The sequence below is a fragment of the Staurois parvus genome, unplaced genomic scaffold, assembly GCF_062004578.1.
Source record: "Staurois parvus isolate SC_StPar_1 unplaced genomic scaffold, SC_StPar_1.0 ptg000018l, whole genome shotgun sequence".
Lineage (NCBI taxonomy): Eukaryota > Metazoa > Chordata > Amphibia > Anura > Ranidae > Staurois > Staurois parvus.
The window spans coordinates 21894723-21912500 of NW_028317814.1; the positions used below are offsets into that span (position 1 = coordinate 21894723).

Sequence of the window (17778 nt, forward strand, 5' to 3'; positions counted from 1 at the left end):
ATTGTGGTGCGATATGTCTCCCGATGTGTCCACCAGACACAACAGATCACTGATCAGTGCACCGGCCGCTGCCGGTACCATGTGATTGCTGTGACCAGTCACAACAGATCACGTGACAATTGTGCACAACGGATGGCGTTCATTCATTCATTCCATCCATTGTGTACTATTGTGTTGATCTCTGTGATTGGTCACAGTTATGATATGGTACAGACAGGGCCAATCACAGTCCAAGTGTAACAATAGTAAATACTGAATGAATCCATTTCATTCAGTAAAAATGAATTAATTCAGTGAAATTCACTTTTATAAGCAATCGGACTGTAAAAAAAAAAAAAAAAAACACTTCCCCAGAGTAGTAGTGTTACCATGGTAACTCTGTATTGCTCTGGTCATAGTATGATAAAAAAATCTTAAAAATAGAAAAGAAATGTAATAAAAAATATACAGATTTAAAAAAAATGTAAGCAAACATTACAAAATTATTTTTTTTTGTGCATACGGACCAGTGTCCCTCATCACCGTCTCACCAGTTATATGATGATGCTGTACTGCACTGGTGACAGTATGTACAAAAAAAAAAAAATTTAATTTAATTTTCCAAAAAGTTTTGACAAAAAATTACAACTTCAAAATGCCTTACTAAATACACTGGGCTGTTTACTTTCAAAAAAGGGGTCATTTGGGGGGTATTTGTACTGTCCTGGTGTTTTCAGTCCTCAAGAAATGAAATGTCAGTACATGAGGATTGATCGATTGTCAGATATATACCATAGTTTATGGACTCTATAACTTCACTGCAGACTAAATAATATACCCGGATTTTGGTTATTTTCACCAAAGAAATGTAGCAGAATACATTTTGGCCTAAATTTATGATGAAAGATTTGTAAAAATTTTATAACAGAAAATGAAGAAAAACGCCTTTTTTTTCAACATTTAGTTTAAACAATTGGCAAAAAAATAAAAAACCCAGCGGTGATTATTAAATACCACCAAAAGAAAGGTCTATTTGTGTGAAAAAAATGATAAAAATGTAATGTGGGTATAGTGTTGCATGGCCGCGCAATTGTCAAATTGCGATAGCACTGAAAGCTAAAAATTGTCCTGGGCAGGAAGGATGTGAAAGCGCCCTGTACTGAAGCAGTTAATTGAGACAAGTACACACTATAGAGGGATATACTTTGTTCATATTTCATGTCTGAGATTTACAACCACTTTAAACTGTATGATCTTGTCGCTCAAATTGCTATATAAAAATCAGTGTAATATTTGTGTGCCAGCAGGTGCCAGCTCCCAATCATAACCGGGAAAGCAGGTCATATGGTCACTGCAAGAGGGAAGTGATCTGAGTGTCACCGCTTGAAACCCATGTCCAGCTATTGTAGGTTTCTTCAGGAGACTGGTAACATGTAAGATTCACGCAACTTTTTGTAACAGTTTATGTGATAGGACAGTAGCAAGAATGAGTCAGTTTTTAAACAGATTAGACTGGCCATACACAGCAAATTTCATCCGGACCCTGATGACCCATGATGAAATTTGGAGCCAGGTGGAAAAATTCTCAGCCGAACGCCAACTACATCCAATTAGATGCAGGCAGTGATAGAGTATTTTGACAGCTGAAGGTACCTTCTGTTAAAATGCAATAACCACAGTGGGAGATTCATCCATCGGCTCTGCGTAGAGTGGATGGTGGGAGATTCATCCATCGGCGCAGCGTAGAGTGGATGGTGGGAGATTCATCCATCGGCGCAGCGTAGAGTGGATGGTGAGAAATTCATCTATCGGCGCAGCGTAGAGTGGATGGTGGGAGATTCATCCATCTGTGCTGCGTAGAGTGGATGGTGGGAGATTCATCCATCGGCGCAGCGTAGAGTGGATAGTGGGAAATTCATCCATCGGCGCAGCGTAGAGTGGATGGTGGGAAATTCATCCATCGGCGCAGCATAGAGTGGATGGTGGGAGATTCATCCATCGGCGCAGCGTAGAGTGGATGGTGGGAGATTCATCCATCGGCGCTGCGTAGAGTGGATGGTGGGAGATTCATCCATCGGCGCTGTGTAGAGTGGATGGTGGGAGATTAATCCATCTGCGCAGCGTAAAGTGGATGGTGGGAGATTCATCCATCGGCGCAGCGTAGAGTGGATGGTGGGAAATTCATCCATCGGCGCAGCGTAGAATGGATGGTGGGAAATTCATCCATCGGCACAGCGTAGAGTGGATGGTGGGAGATTCATCCATCGGCGCAGCGTAGAGTGGATGGTGGGAGATTCATCCATCGGCGCAGCGTAGAGTGGATGGCGGGAAATTCATCCATCAGCACTGCGTAGAGTGGATGGTGGGAGATTCATCCATCGGCGCAGCGTAGAGTGGATGGTGGGAGATTCATCCATCGGCTCTGCGTAGAGTGGATGGTGGGAGATTCATCCATCGGCGCAGCGTAGAGTGGATGGTGGGAGATTCATCCATCGGCTCTGCGTAGAGTGGATGGTGGGAGATTCATCCATCGGCGCAGCGTAGAGTGGATGGTGGGAAATTCATCCATCGGCGCAGCGTAGAGTGGATGGTGGGAAATTCATCCATCGGCGCAGCGTAGAGTGGATGGTGGGAAATTCATCCATTGGTGTAGCGTAGAATGGATGGTGGGAAATTCATCCATCGGCACAGCGTAGAGTGGATGGTGGGAGATTCATCCATCGGCGCAGCGTAGAGTGGATGGTGGGAGATTCATCCATTGGCGCAGCGTAGAGTGGATGGCGGGAAATTCATCCATCAGCACTGCGTAGAGTGGATGGTGGGAAATTCATCCATTGGAGCAGCATAGAGTGGATGGTGGGAAATTCATCCATTGGAGCAGCATAGAGTGGATGGTGGGAAATTCATCCATCGGCACAGCGTAGAGTGGATGGTGGGAGATTCATCCATCGGCGCAGCGTAGAGTGGATGGTGGGAGATTCATCCATCGGCGCAGCGTAGAGTGGATGGTGGGAGATTCATCCATCGGCGCAGCGTAGAGTGGATGGCGGGAAATTCATCCATCAGCACTGCGTAGAGTGGATGGTGGGAGATTCATCCATCGGCGCAGCGTAGAGTGGATGGTGGGAGATTCATCCATCGGTTTCTGCGTAGAGTGGATGGTGGGAGATTCATCCATCGGCGCAGCGTAGAGTGGATGGTGGGAGATTCATCCATCGGCTCTGCGTAGAGTGGATGGTGGGAGATTCATCCATCGGCGCAGCGTAGAGTGGATGGTGGGAAATTCATCCATCGGCGCAGCGTAGAGTGGATGGTGGGAAATTCATCCATCGGCGCAGCGTAGAGTGGATGGTGGGAAATTCATCCATTGGTGTAGCGTAGAATGGATGGTGGGAAATTCATCCATCGGCACAGCGTAGAGTGGATGGTGGGAGATTCATCCATCGGCGCAGCGTAGAGTGGATGGTGGGAGATTCATCCATTGGCGCAGCGTAGAGTGGATGGCGGGAAATTCATCCATCAGCACTGCGTAGAGTGGATGGTGGGAAATTCATCCATTGGAGCAGCATAGAGTGGATGGTGGGAAATTCATCCATTGGAGCAGCATAGAGTGGATGGTGGGAAATTCATCCATTGGCGCAGCGTAGAGTGGATGGAGGAAGATTCATCCATCGGCGCTTCGTAGAGTGGATGGTGGGAGATTCATCCATCGGCGCAGCGCAGAGTGGATGGTGGAAGATTCATCCATCGGCGCAGCGCAGAGTGGATGGTGGAAGATTCATCCATCGGTGCTGCATAGAGTGGATGGAGGAATCTGTTTTATTTATGTATGGCCAGCTTTAGGTTTTAAAAAAAGTTCTTTTAAAGTAAATTTAAAATTGTTAACATACATGAGAATGTTATACGTGCAAGATACAAATGAACTGGTTTGTCACAGGCTGAATACACAATTTAATTTTGTCATTTCAGTGGACAGTAGGTTTAGTTTACAAAGCTTTAATACAAGAATAAAGATCTTCATTTAGTGGTGCGACTATGATTTTCAAATATCAATGGACTTTTTTCAAAAGAAGCATCCTTATCATGGTGTGTTATCTTTGTGAATTGAGACTAATGAATGTGACCATACGTCAACGAATAGTAAGGCTAATGTCAGATGAGCAATTCCAACCCAAATGAAAAAAAACAAAAAAACAAAAATCACCAGTGGCAATTCCAACTCCAATAAAAAAATTGCCAGCAGCAATTCCAACCCCAATAAAAAAATCGCCAGCGCCATTATCATTATAGAGGCTGTCTGTCTGTCCCTATGGAATCATTCCATCGCTAGCTGAGGCAGCAAGATATCTCTCCCATCACAGGAGTTTGAAATTCAGTAGTGTTTGTTAGGACAAGACACAGAGCAACATCTTGCTGCCTCCGCTAGTGAGGGAGCGATTCCATAGGGACAGACAGGTAGCTTCCTTATTGATCCTGCCGCTGACGATTTGTCGCTAGCAGCAGAATCTCACATCTGACGTCAGTGTACAGGAGTCTTGGGAGTAGCCAAATATTCAATTACCGGTTTTTCCACACAAACATGATACTGCAATTCTTTGAAAGTTCTTTGAAAGAGATGTAATCTCAGAATGAACGGGCTGTATGTCAACTTGGTACTAATAGTGCAACCTACCAGTGTATGAGTTTCCATATTCTCCAACTTAACTGGTTATATTTTCTTAATAGCTCAACTCTTCAGCTACTAATACCAACCTTCCTGTGCTCCCCTGCTGGAGCCCTGTCAATTATCCAGTGCTTCCAGGCATAAAGTAGCATGTGACTTTGTATTTATTAAACCTTATAAAATCCTCTGTCAAGGTCAACATCCATAGCAATTAAAAACAAATGATAAAAAAAAGACGTTCTAGGAAGCGTCTATAACTGAAAAGCAAAGCTTTAAAACTTGAACTGCTCATTCATCCTTTAATAGACACCATAAGCAGGAAACACGGACTTACCGGCAGCATGGCATTGAAGAGATGAGTAATAAATGAAGCACCTTTATTCACAGCATCTTCAGCCTGAGATAAATTAGCCACTGAGTGACCTGAGGACAAATGACACACATCACCAATATTTCTCCTGCAAACATTTCTTCTCAGCTACATCTGAGGGACAAGAATGGAATGGTGCAGAGCTCAGAGAGGGGGAGAAGGAAGCAGCACAAGGAGACAAGTCAAGTGTGCTGCAGTGCAAGAAGCCATGCTGGGTGACAATGAGGTGACCTTATCACGTTGCCATTTTTCTTTACACTGTCCAAACTCAGGGTAGGGGTGGGGAGGAGATTCATAAGTGAAACTGAAACTTCAGCACAAAAAAGACAGGTCACAGTTTAGGAGTTTCTTTTGGGCGACGCGCTTTGTGCGATGTCATTTGCCGCTATTGCAGCGTGACAATCACTGCAGAATCACACCACATTTTTAGGTGCCATTAAAATGAATGGCAGCTGAACATACTGTTGTGCGATTTGGTATTTTAGCAGAGCGTATTGAAATCGCAAGCAGAATCTAGGCGATTCTGCCTGCAATTCAAAAGCCCAAGTGTGAATGGGGCCTTAAAGTAAATCAGATTTTATATCTGTGTATTTAGCCAATTGTTTGGAGTTCAGCTTTAAAACAAATCTTCACTGACTGACATCTGTAGTTACAGCCACTGTGGAGGAACTAATTCTTAAAGTTGACAGTAGAAGCACTAAAGTGGTTCATGCCAGGTGTTAGCACTCTGCTCTCTCCAATCTCCCAATGCACTCGCTCTATGTTTATATTGTAGAAGAGAAGACTAGAAGCTTGTCTGGGGAACTGAGCTACAGGGAGAAAATAATACTGAGAAGATTCAGCTGCAAAATTTGAGAAAGCATTACTCCACAGAGCCTGCATCTACAGAGTTCAGTGAGGGTGTCTTTTTATTATTATTATTATTATACAGTATTTATATAGCGCTAAAAGGTTTGCTCAGCGCTGTACATTATAGTGGGGGACAGTCAGGGGCGGACTGACAATTCATGGGGTTTCCGGGCAATAGGGGATCATGGGGCCCCTGTGTCCTCACCCACACCCAAAAAAGCCTATGAAAAAGACAATGAAAGGTACCAGGGGCATCTCATGGGGCCCCCTACTGACCCTGGGCCCTCGGGCAGTGCCCGAGTACTCAAATGGTCAGTCCACCCCTGGGGACAGTACATGAGACAATACAGTAACAAAACAGAACACGAGAGATTCAAGGGCCCTGCTCTTTCGAGCTTACAATCTAGGAGGGAGGGGATAGTGGTACAGGAGGGTGGCTGTGGGGGATGGAGTGGTGGGAGGAGTGGAGGAGATCAGCTCTTAGGTGAGAGCGGGGTAGGATTCCCTGAAGAGATGGGTTTTCGAGGTGCACCTAAAAGGTGAGGAGGGTAGGTGACAGTCTGATGGATTAGGGTAGAGAGTTCCAGAGTATGGGGTAGTCCTGGAGAAGTCCTGCAGTCAGGCATGGGAGGTGGAGACCAGGGAGCTAGAAAGTAGGAGGTCTTGTGAGGAGCGAAGATTACGGGTAGGGTAGTATTTGGGTATCAGGTCGGTGAGGTAGTTTGGGGCAGTGTTATGAATGATTTTGTATGTCTGTGTTAGTAGGTTGAGTTTAATGCGTTGGGCAATCGTGAGCAGTGGAGGGAATGACAGAGGGGGGTAAAGTGTATTTACTTCTTTTTAGTAATTTGTAAATATCTCCATGTCCATAGTGTGGCCACAGGGCTACATTAGAATCAAACTACTCACTTTTGGGTGGAGTAGGACAGGGTTTGATCTTCAAAGAGGCTGCTACTGCTATCCAGCACCACAAACACAGAGATCTCATACTCACTCTGGCATAGCAGTAGCAAGCTTAATATGGCTTTTCATCCAAGCTGCTGTGACCACTGAGCATCTTCCCTGTATTGCTTTGGGAGATTAACTAACACAGAAATATTGTATTTAGTTAACTCTCCATAGGAATATATAGTGGGTTACCAAACTGCTCAAATATGTTGCCCATCTAATCAGAGGGTGGGATCTCCCTGCTGATGACTTGAACCTTTGCATACATTATCCAAAATAGCGAAACCAATCTTAGTTGCAGTTACTATTGGCATATATATCTACCCAAGGAGACACGTATTCCACGTTGCACCAGTTCCTCGATCACCTCTTTACTCCTTTCCATTTCCGGTGCCAGAGTCACAATGCTGACCCCATCTAAGGTCCCATAAGTGTCCATAACTTCTGAGAATCCCCTCTTACTGTATGACCGTAGACAATGCTCTGGATGGGCTCCCTTCTTCTCCGAGCTGATGTATGGACCTTCCAGGTGGATGCCTGCAAGGCATGTTGAGATCAGTTAAGTAATTAGAAAGTCCATCAAGAACTAGAAGTGTAAAGTCTTCCATGGAAAGCAACATCCAATGTCAGACTGCTAATTTTAGTCCTGGGCTGGTGATCTTGGCTGGTATGCCTGCTGCCAGAAAGGCGAGGCTGTGAGAAATGATTTGACCTGGATTTGAGTGCCTCACCTCCAATTAATACGGTTTTGCAAGGATTAAAAACTTGAGCTATAATAACATACTAAATTGACAGAGGTGTCAAACTTAAAGGAGAAGTACAGCCAAAGCTCTTTTGGCTGTACTTTTCCTGTGGATCACAGGAGTACAGTTCGTTCTGCACTTCTGTGATCCGTTTTCAGCTGACACTGGGCTGAAGCCCGCTGTTGGCTGACCTCACTCAACTGGTCCAGGGTGGGGAAAGATCCTGAGAAAACTAAACAAGTCGAAGAGCAGGATTATCAACAACCCGATTCAGAAGGACAGGTGATCAGTTAAAGTAAATCTAAACCAGCCATTTTCAGCCAGGGTTCCCCCAGAGGTTCTTAGGAGTTCCTTGCGCTGTGGCGGATTGACCTCCCATCCAATGATGCCTGAATAGTTCCAGGTCCAAAAGTGCACTCCAAAAGAAAAACAAACGAAACCAGCGCTCCAATCTTCATGCAAACCAAGGGATTTGTCAAATGCCAACCGAAGAGGTGCTGCCCTTCTGAGATCGGGAAATCTGACCACTGGTGAATAAAAACAAACAAGGGCGCACTCTCATCGTGCATTACCGTGGTATAACACGTAATTTATTAAATAAAAAGGATGTATACTCACAAACCAACGTGATAATGGGCAGTATAGGTGATCCACAAAAACAGTCACAATACAACTTTGTCTAATGATGCGGATTACTGACGCGTTTTGGGAGCTGAGCCCCCTTCCTCAGAGGTCTGAGGAAGGGGGTTCAGCTCCCGAAATGTGACTGCCCATTATCACGTTGGTTTGTGAGTATACATCCTTTTTATTTAATAAATTACGTGTTATACCACGGTAATGCACGATGAGAGTGCGCCCTTGTTTGTTTTTATTCACCAGGTCCAAAGGTGTTTGACAGAGCCAGCAGCACGACATCAATAACCTTTTTAGCTGTCTTCAGGGATGGCATTCTGATCTTCACTGTAAGGTCCCATTCACATTATGGCATTTTGAATCGAGGGCAGATTCACTGCGATTTCACAACGCTCTGCTAAAATGACAAATCACGGAACCACGTGTTCAGGTACCATACATTTTAATGGCACCTGAAAAAGCTGTGCGGTTCTACCACGATTCAAAACACCACAGTGTGAATGGGGGGCCTAAGAGTTGTGTTCTTCCTACTGACCACTAATATAAAACATATTTTTGCCTTTGACCTCCAATAATTTGGTTTAGTAAGGGTTCCCCGAGACCTAAAAATTATTTTAGGGGGTTCCTCTGGGAAAGAAAGGTTGAGAAGGCTGATCTAAATCCTGAATGAATGGCACTGAATGAGTGCACTGAGCATCAAACAATTATTCTTTTTTGCATCTCTGTGCTGCTGATTGCCGGTAAGCCACCTCTTGTCTATGTGCACTTCAGCAGCAACTGATCAGTTTCCTGATGGCGACAATAACAGAACATGCCTGTGCAATGAGCTCTGGCACAACCATTTGTATTCTCCACCAGTGTGCATATGTCAGGGCAACAAAGGGGGAAGGCAATAGAAGACAGGAACAGATTGTTGAAGCCCAGTAACAAGGATCGCTAGTTACTCTAATGAAAGGGGGAAAAAAAAACCCCCACAGGATATCCACATTAGTTTGTGAGTCCATGCTCACCTCTAAGGCTAGTACACCTATGTACATTTCAAAAAGTTGTCTGCACCCAACTGTTTTTTATTCTATACTGAAAAGTATCCATCCAGTGTGTGTAATACTACTATCATGCTTTGTAGCAGCTACAGCTGTTGGGCTGAATATGGAACTCTGGAAATATCTCACCACAAGTAACCAAAGCTTTCCTACAAAACTAAAATATCCGCCAAGGGTGGAGTTGGCCTTGAAATACAACTAGTTATGTGTACGCAGTGATCTGTCAGGTCAGTTGATTCTCCAATAATGATTATACATTGGGGGTACAGTACTTGAAGAATCTATCGAGATGCAGCACTGTGGACTACAAAGTATCCCCAACATTGTGAAACATCACAGAGCACTGCAAAAAAAAAAATGCACTGCGTACCCAGAGATCCCTATTGGGATTGACCACTGCATTGGACATCTTTTTTGTAGGTGAGCAGATATTTGACCAAACAGGGATATTTAGATATGTATGTCACAGTTTAGCAGTGGTCTTTCATAAGAATGCTGCTCCTGAGCATTCTAGGAAAAACTGACTGGGGACCCAGACTATAGAAGAGATCATGTCAAACTGGGCCAATTTTTTTTTTTTTAAACCAGACTCACTTCTCAGCCTTAAGCTGGACATACATGTAAAGCACATATATCAAACACAAGGCCAGCCAGGCCTTGACATGTGGCCTTTACACCCAGTTCCTCCAACCAGGCCTTGACATGTGGCCTTTACACCCAATTCCACCAGCCAGGCCTTGACATGTGGCCTTTACACCCAGTTCCGCCAGCCAGGCCTTGACATGTGGCCCTTGCACCCAGTTTTACAGTCAGAACATGGCGGAACTTCACTCTCACCATCCGCTCCCTGCTGTCACTTGTAAACACGGAAGCCTTCTGTGTTTACAAGGGACAGCTTTGCTGTCAGCGGCTGCGGTAACTAACAAATCTCTATACACACTTACGGCGGGGACAGATCTCCAGAATCAGAGAGAGAGAGATAGAGAGTGATCTCCCTGCAAGGCAAATCAGATCCAGCTACATAAGGAGGTATTACAGCTGGGCCAGGTAGGAGAGAGAAATGCAAAGAAGCTTTGGGGAGTTTGCATACTGTGCATAGCACACCCCTAAACACTGCACTCTGTACGTAAAGCACTCCTGAACCCTGCACTCTGTACGTAAAGCACTCCTGAACCCTGCACTCTGGACAAAGCGAACCCCTGAACTCGGCACTTAGTACATGGTTCATCCTTGAACTCGACACTTTGTACATGGTTCATCCCTGAACTCGGCACTTTGTACATGGTTCATCCCTGAACTCGGCACTTTGTACATGGTTCATCCCTGAACTCGGCACTTTGTACATGGTTCATCCCTGAACTCGGCACTTTGTACATGGTTCATCCCTGAACTCGGCACTTTGTACATGGTTCATCCCTGAACTCGGCACTTTGTACATGGTTCATCCCTGAACTCGGCACTTTGTACATGGTTCATCCCTGAACTCGGCACTTTGTACATGGTTCATCCCTGAACTCGGCACTTTGTACATGGTTCATCCCTGAACTCGACACTTTGTACATGGTTCATCCCTGAACTCGGCACTTTGTACATGGTTCATCCCTGAACTCGGCACTTTGTACATGGTTCATCCCTGAACTCGGCACTTTGTACATGGTTCATCCCTGAACTCGGCACTTTGTACATGGTTCATCCCTGAACTCGGCACTTTGTACATGGTTCATCCCTGAACTCGGCACTTTGTACATGGTTCATCCCTGAACTCGGCACTTTGTACATGGTTCATCCCTGAACTCGGCACTTTGTACATGGTTCATCCCTGAACTCGGCACTTTGTACATGGTTCATCCCTGAACTCGGCACTTTGTACATGGTTCATCCCTGAACTCGGCACTTTGTACATGGTTCATCCCTGAACTCGGCACTTTGTACATGGTTCATCCCTGAACTCGGCACTTTGTACATGGTTCATCCCTGAACTCGGCACTTTGTACATGGTTCATCCCTGAACTCGGCACTTTGTACATGGTTCATCCCTGAACTCGGCACTTTGTACATGGTTCATCCCTGAACTCGGCACTTTGTACATGGTTCATCCCTGAACTCGGCACTTTGTACATGGTTCATCCCTGAACTCGGCACTTTGTACATGGTTCATCCCTGAACTCGGCACTTTGTACATGGTTCATCCCTGAACTCGGCACTCTATGCATGGGGCACCCCTGGATCTGCACTCTGTACGTAGAGCATTCCTGAACTCTGTACAATATATGCAGTGTGATCTTGAACTCTGCATTTTGTGCGTAATGCACTCCTGAACCCTGCAATCCATACACAGCGCACCCCAGATACAACCAGCCCTTTGAGGGCAACCATATTGCCGATGCAGCCCACAATGAAACAGAGTTTGACACTTCTGATGTAAAGGATCCCTAGATTCATCCATGTTAAACAGTTGCCAAGTTATTGTATTTTGACAGCTGGCACCTGCAGCTGTCAGAATACCTGAACAATGACTGTAGCTGATTGGCTGCAGTCACTGTTTGACTGAATTATTTCTACCTAGTGCCTTTGATTTCTGTATCAGAATTCTGTACCACAGAAGGAGTAAATGCTGAATTTGTCTGTTCCAGTAGAGAACATGTTGAAGGTTTTAGCCTGGATGTACAAAGCAGAAGATCATTACCCAGCACTCCAGCTCCATGTGGCCCTCCATCAAGCACAGTTATCTGAGGAAGCACCTGTAAAAAAAAAAAAGAAGTTCAGGACCACAAATGCCTTAATTCTGACAGTTTCCAAATGTTACAAATTCTGTTTTAAGTGGTGAACACCAAAAAAACATTGACATCCAGGTGTGGACAGATCCATTACCATTGAAGACTCACCTGTCATTATAAAACCAATTAGATGAGTTGCACTCCAAGTAAACAAGAAACCAAGGAGAACAGTGAACTGTAATGCAAATCTGTGTTTTTCCTAAAGCTGGCCATACACTTGGCGGTTTTAAAGGCTCTCCCCCCCCATCCCCCCCCATACTGCAAGGGTTAATTTGCTGGTTACATATAAAGGATGAGGAATAAGGTGTAATACTTGTTTCCTCCATCCATGTGACTGGTGCCAACCGAAGCCTCTTCTACAAGGCACTCTGGGCTGTGGTCACACAATGACATCATCAAGTACAATTCAGGGCCAACACTGAATATAAGGACAGTGAAGGTCCACCCAGCAGCTGGAGCAGGATGGAGCACCAGAGTGAGGAGTATAGCAAGTAATATACCCTATTCCAGTACTCCCTAGAACTACTAAGCATTCATCCTCTGCAGGGCAAAAAAGGCGATTGTTGTTTTGTCATTTTGAGGTTGTGCTTTAGGAATTTTCAAGCCAATGGGAACTGAAAATACGATTACCAGAAACCAAGCAACCTTTCACCCACCGGTTTCATCAACCACCAGAATTCAGCTGACAGCTAGAATCAGGGGCGGACTGACCATTTGGAATTTCGGGCACTGCCCGAGGGCCCGGTGTCAGTAGGGGACCCCATGAGATGCCCCTGGTACCTTATTCATAGGCTTTTTTGAGTTTGGGCAAGGACACAGGGGCCCCATGATCCCCTATTGCCCGGGGGCCCCATGAGTTGTCAGTCCGCCCCTGGCTAGAATAAACTTTATTAAGAGAATAAAGTGAAATGGATTTACCCACTTCATCTCCGGAAGGTTTTATGACCAGGGAATTTTTTGCTATTCAGTACTGCACTACATTAACTGGCAATTGCTTAGTCATGCAACACTGTGCGCAACTGAAATGTATATCATTTTTTCACACAAATAGAAGCTTTCTTTTGGTGGTATTTGATCACCACTGGGTTTTTAATTTTTGTTATTCTATAAACGAAAATTAAAAAAGAAAAAAAAACAATATGTTCTACTTTCTTTTATAAAACATTTCCAATAAAATCAAATTTCTTCATAAAATTAGGCCAAAATGTATTCTGCAAAATGTTTTTGGGGAAAAATCCCAATAAGTGTTTATTAATTTGTTTGTATGAAAGTTATAGAGTCTACAAACTATGGTATATATACTGGAATTTACGCAGCTATAGATGCTATACTAATAATGGAAGTGATCAGCAACTTATAGTGTGACTGTGATAGTGTGGATGGCAATCTGGAACTAACAGATACTGAGAGACACTGGCAGGGAGCAACACAAAGGACTCATGTACACTGCAGCTGATAAACTCACATTTAGGAGCTGTTCAGCATTTTTTTCAGCAGCCCCTGAACTCTCCCTAATGTTTTCCTATGTGTCCATGTACACATCGTCGTTTACAGTTGTTTATAGGCATTTGAGTTTACAGTCTTTTTTTTAACGCAGAAAACTTGCGTTCAGCAGTTGATTTTTTCAGCGTTTTAAATGTAAAATGCTTGTAAACGCGGCTAAATGCGGCAAATCGCGTTTATAAGCGCTTGCGTCTGAAATTTTTTTTTTAACTCTTCCAGTTCCTGCTGCTGTCCAGAGCCTTTTTTCATCATGAAATATGCATGCAAAGATTTTTCAAGGTTCTTGCATGGACAAAACACTGTAAACAGGAAGTTCCTACCAAGCTTGTCACACACTGAAATGACCAATTCACACCTCAGACCTCTCCCACCCTTGGAAACATAAGATATGTTAATGACCATTCACACCTCAAATTCCTCATGAAGACCCCCTGCCAGGTGACCTTAATGACTCCCTACACCAGACACCTTTCCCACCCTTGGAAACAAAAGAAATGTAATGAGCAACTCACACCTAAGCTAATCTCAACAAATACTGCTGTCTCTGCTTCTACTCTCTGTATTTCTCTGAAACAGTCTGAAATAGTTAATAATAGTTTAATTTAGAAATAGTTTTAATTTAACTTTTCAGTGCATTCTGGGCATTTGGGAAGTTCTCCTGTGCTTATCTTTAAAAAAAAAGCTTCTAAATGCAAATGCACATAAACGCGTTATGCAAACGCGGCTAAACAGACGTTTTTTAACCTAAGTTTTCCAGCAGTCAGTTTCTATCTTTCAGAAGTGTCCCATGTACATGGGGCCTAAGCAAGTGCAATGTGTTTTAATCACAGATCTGGCTGTTTCTTTCTCCCTGCTTTTCAGGGAGAAGAAATAGCCAGATCACTGTTCTGTGCACAGAGTCTTGTGTGTTTGTAAACACAGAACTCTGTGCTGTGATTGGCCACAGTTGAACAGCAGGTTTATAGCCAAAATCATTTGATGAAACCAGCTGACAAACTATGTCCAATTTCAGGATCAGTCAGCAAGGGGGGGGGGGGTGTCATGCATGTGTGCCCAAAACCCAGAATATACTCTATTAGAATATACTAGCGACAATTTAGACAGTAGCCAATTAAACTAGTTTTTGGATTATGGGAGGAAACCGGAGTACCCAGAGGAAACCCACAGGGAGAACACGCAAACCCCAGGCAGGTGGTGCTGTAGTTGGGATTCGAACCAACAACCCTAGTACTGCCAGGTAGAAGTGCTACCCACTTAGCCATTAAGCTGCAATAAACTTTATTCAGCCCCAAGATCCTGGACAATCAACTCAGGCTCCTCCTTTTGATTTGTTCCACTCATTAAGATAATTTTGAAGCCTAGGTAGGTTGTCCAGGATCTATTCTCAATAAAAATTTTCTGGAATGGGGGATGAACTTTGGAGTTAAGATTTAATGTGTACGTCAAGGTTGGCCCTACCACTGGCACCTCCAGAGCCTCCTTATTGGTAGGCAAATAAATGTTATTCAGCCCCAAGATCCTGGACAATCAACATAGGCTCTTCTTTTTGATTTGTTTCACTCATTAAGATCATTTTGAGTGAGGAAGAAGCCTAGGCGATCTTTGAAAACTCACTTACTCAGGGAAGCCTACCCCACCTCCACCTAAGAACTGTACTTGAGCCACCTCCAGCAGACCATCGCCTACAGCTATCACCTTTTGTATCACCTCCCCCTTCCTTTAGATTGTAAGCTCCACGAGCCGGACAACAACAACAGGTATGTTGTCCAGGATCTCTTCTGAATAAAATTTTCTGGCGGGGGGATGAACTTTGGCGTTAAGATTTCATATGTACGTCAAGGTTGGCCCATTCCACTGGCACCTCCAGAACCTCCTTATTGGTCCTTAATAGTGACAACGGCCCTCACTGACCAAAACAAAGCTGAGAAAGGAGCACAGACAAGTGCAAAAAATGTAGAAGTATTACATTTGTAGTCATTCTAGCCTGCAGGTCATGAGGTCACCTCAAACTGAGACATCTAAGTACAGTAGGGCAAGATGCCATATTAAACACCCATAACTCTGGTATTGGCAGCTGTTGTAGAATTAACAGTATAATAAAAGGCCAAACAGCGGAAGTTGCCGAGAAGAATTCCAGAAGACCAAAGGTCATGATTGTATGATACAACATCAAGTAAGGGAGCATACATTCTGCAGAACAATGGCATCCTAAGCTGCTTGTTAGTTCTCCAATGTCCGATATCTGTCAGACTCTAGTATGGGTGTTTCGTCAACAGACTGAGGTCTTTTTTTTTTTTGGTTCTGCATGTTGTGTAGAAGGGGGGAGAACCATTGTCAGATTTGCCCACTGGGGAAGTTCTCCTCTTCCCGTATAGTCATCAGCATGTTTTTCTGTATTTATGTTGGGGATTTTCCCTTATATCAGGTGTGGTAAAACCATTGTCACTGTGACAGTAAGAATGGGGAAGTTACTCCACAGTAAACTCTCACCAGTTCTAATTCTTCCCTACTCTATCCAAACCAAAAAAGAAAAAAAAAAGTTTTTTGACTGGACAACATTCTATAAAAAACAAAAAGGAAGAATGCAAACTTTTGTGGACAAATAATTTGGATTATAAACAGATTATTTATATGACAATGGTATCAATGCCATGAACACATAGTTACATAGTTAGTCTGGCTGAAAAAAAACAAACCAAAAAGTCCATCCAGTTCAACCATTAAAAAGTTATAATCCTATACCCACAGTTGATCCAGAGGAAGGCAAAAAAACCCCAGCAAAGCATGATCCAATTTGCTCCTGCTGGGAAACAAAATTCCTTCCTGATCCCCCAAGAGGCAAACGGATATTCCCTGGATCAACTTTACCTATAAAATGAACTCTACACGGAGTTCACTATATGAACCACTGATGTATTTATACATGTTGGTCATATCCCCACTTATGTATTATACATGGAGATCATATCCCCCCTTATGTATTATACTTGTTGCTCATATCCCCCCTTATGTATTATACATGGAGATCATATCCCCCATTATGTATTATACATGGAGATCATATCCCCCCCTTATGTATTATACATGTTGATCATATCCCCCCTTATGTATTATACATGTTGATCATATCCCCCCTTATGTATTATACATGTTGATCATATCCCCCCCCTATGTATTATACATGGAGATCATATCCCCAATATGTATTATACATGGAGATCATATCCCCCTTATGTATTTTTCATGGTGATCATATCCCCCCTATGTATTATACATGTTGATCATATCCCCCTTATGTATTATACATGGTGATCATATCCCCCCTTATGTATTATACATGGAGATCATATCCCGCTTATGTATTATACATGGAGATCATATCCCCCCTTATGTATTATACATGGAGATCATATCCCCCCTTATGTATTATACATGGAGATCATATCCCCCCTTATGTATTATACATGGAGATCATGTCCCCCCTTGTGTATTATACATGTTGATCATATCCCCCCTTATGTATTATACATGGTGATCATATCCCCCCTTATGTATTATACATGGAGATCATATCCCCCTTATGTATTATACATGGAGATCATACCCCCCTTATGTATTATACATGGAGATCATATCCCCCCTTATGTATTATACATGGAGATCACATCCCCCCTTATGTATTATACATGGAGATCATATCCCCCCTTATGTATTATACATGGAGATCATGTCCCCCTTGTGTATTATACATGTTGATCATATCCCCCCTTATGTATTATACATGGTGATCATATCCCCCCTTATGTATTATACATGGAGATCATATCCCCCCTTATGTATTATACATGGAGATCATATCCCCCTTATGTATTATACATGGTGATCATATCCCCCCTTATGTATTATACATGGAGATCATTTCCCCCCTTATGTATTATACATGGAGATCATATCCCCCTTATGTATTATACATGGAGATCATATCCCCCCTTATGTATTATACATGGAGATCATATCCCCCCTTATGTATTATACATGTTGATCATATCCCCCCTTATGTATTATACATGTTGATCATATCCCCCTTATGTATTATACATGGAGATCATATCCCCAATATGTATTATACATGGAGATCATATCCCCAATATGTATTATACATGGTGATCATATCCCCCCATAATCTCCTCTTCTCAAGAGAGAATAAATTCAATTCCTCTAATCTTTCCTCATAGCTGAGCTCCTCCATGCCTCTTATCAGTTTGGTTGC

The 17778-nt window shown here is 43.4% G+C and overlaps 1 protein-coding gene across 2 annotated transcripts in view; it reads right to left on the reverse strand.

The window, feature by feature from the left end:
• The window catches only part of AMDHD2 (amidohydrolase domain containing 2), a 52056-nt gene that overhangs the window by 11444 nt on the left and 22834 nt on the right, over positions 1-17778 (reverse strand). For both annotated transcript variants that reach the window (XM_089682957.1, XM_089682966.1), the window contains 3 exons: positions 11915-11969; positions 7134-7346; positions 4977-5065 (listed from right to left, as the gene is read on the reverse strand). In XM_089682957.1, coding sequence (XP_089539083.1) covers positions 4977-5065; positions 7134-7346; positions 11915-11969 — 357 coding nt within the window. The remainder of the gene's footprint in view (positions 1-4976; positions 5066-7133; positions 7347-11914; positions 11970-17778) is intronic.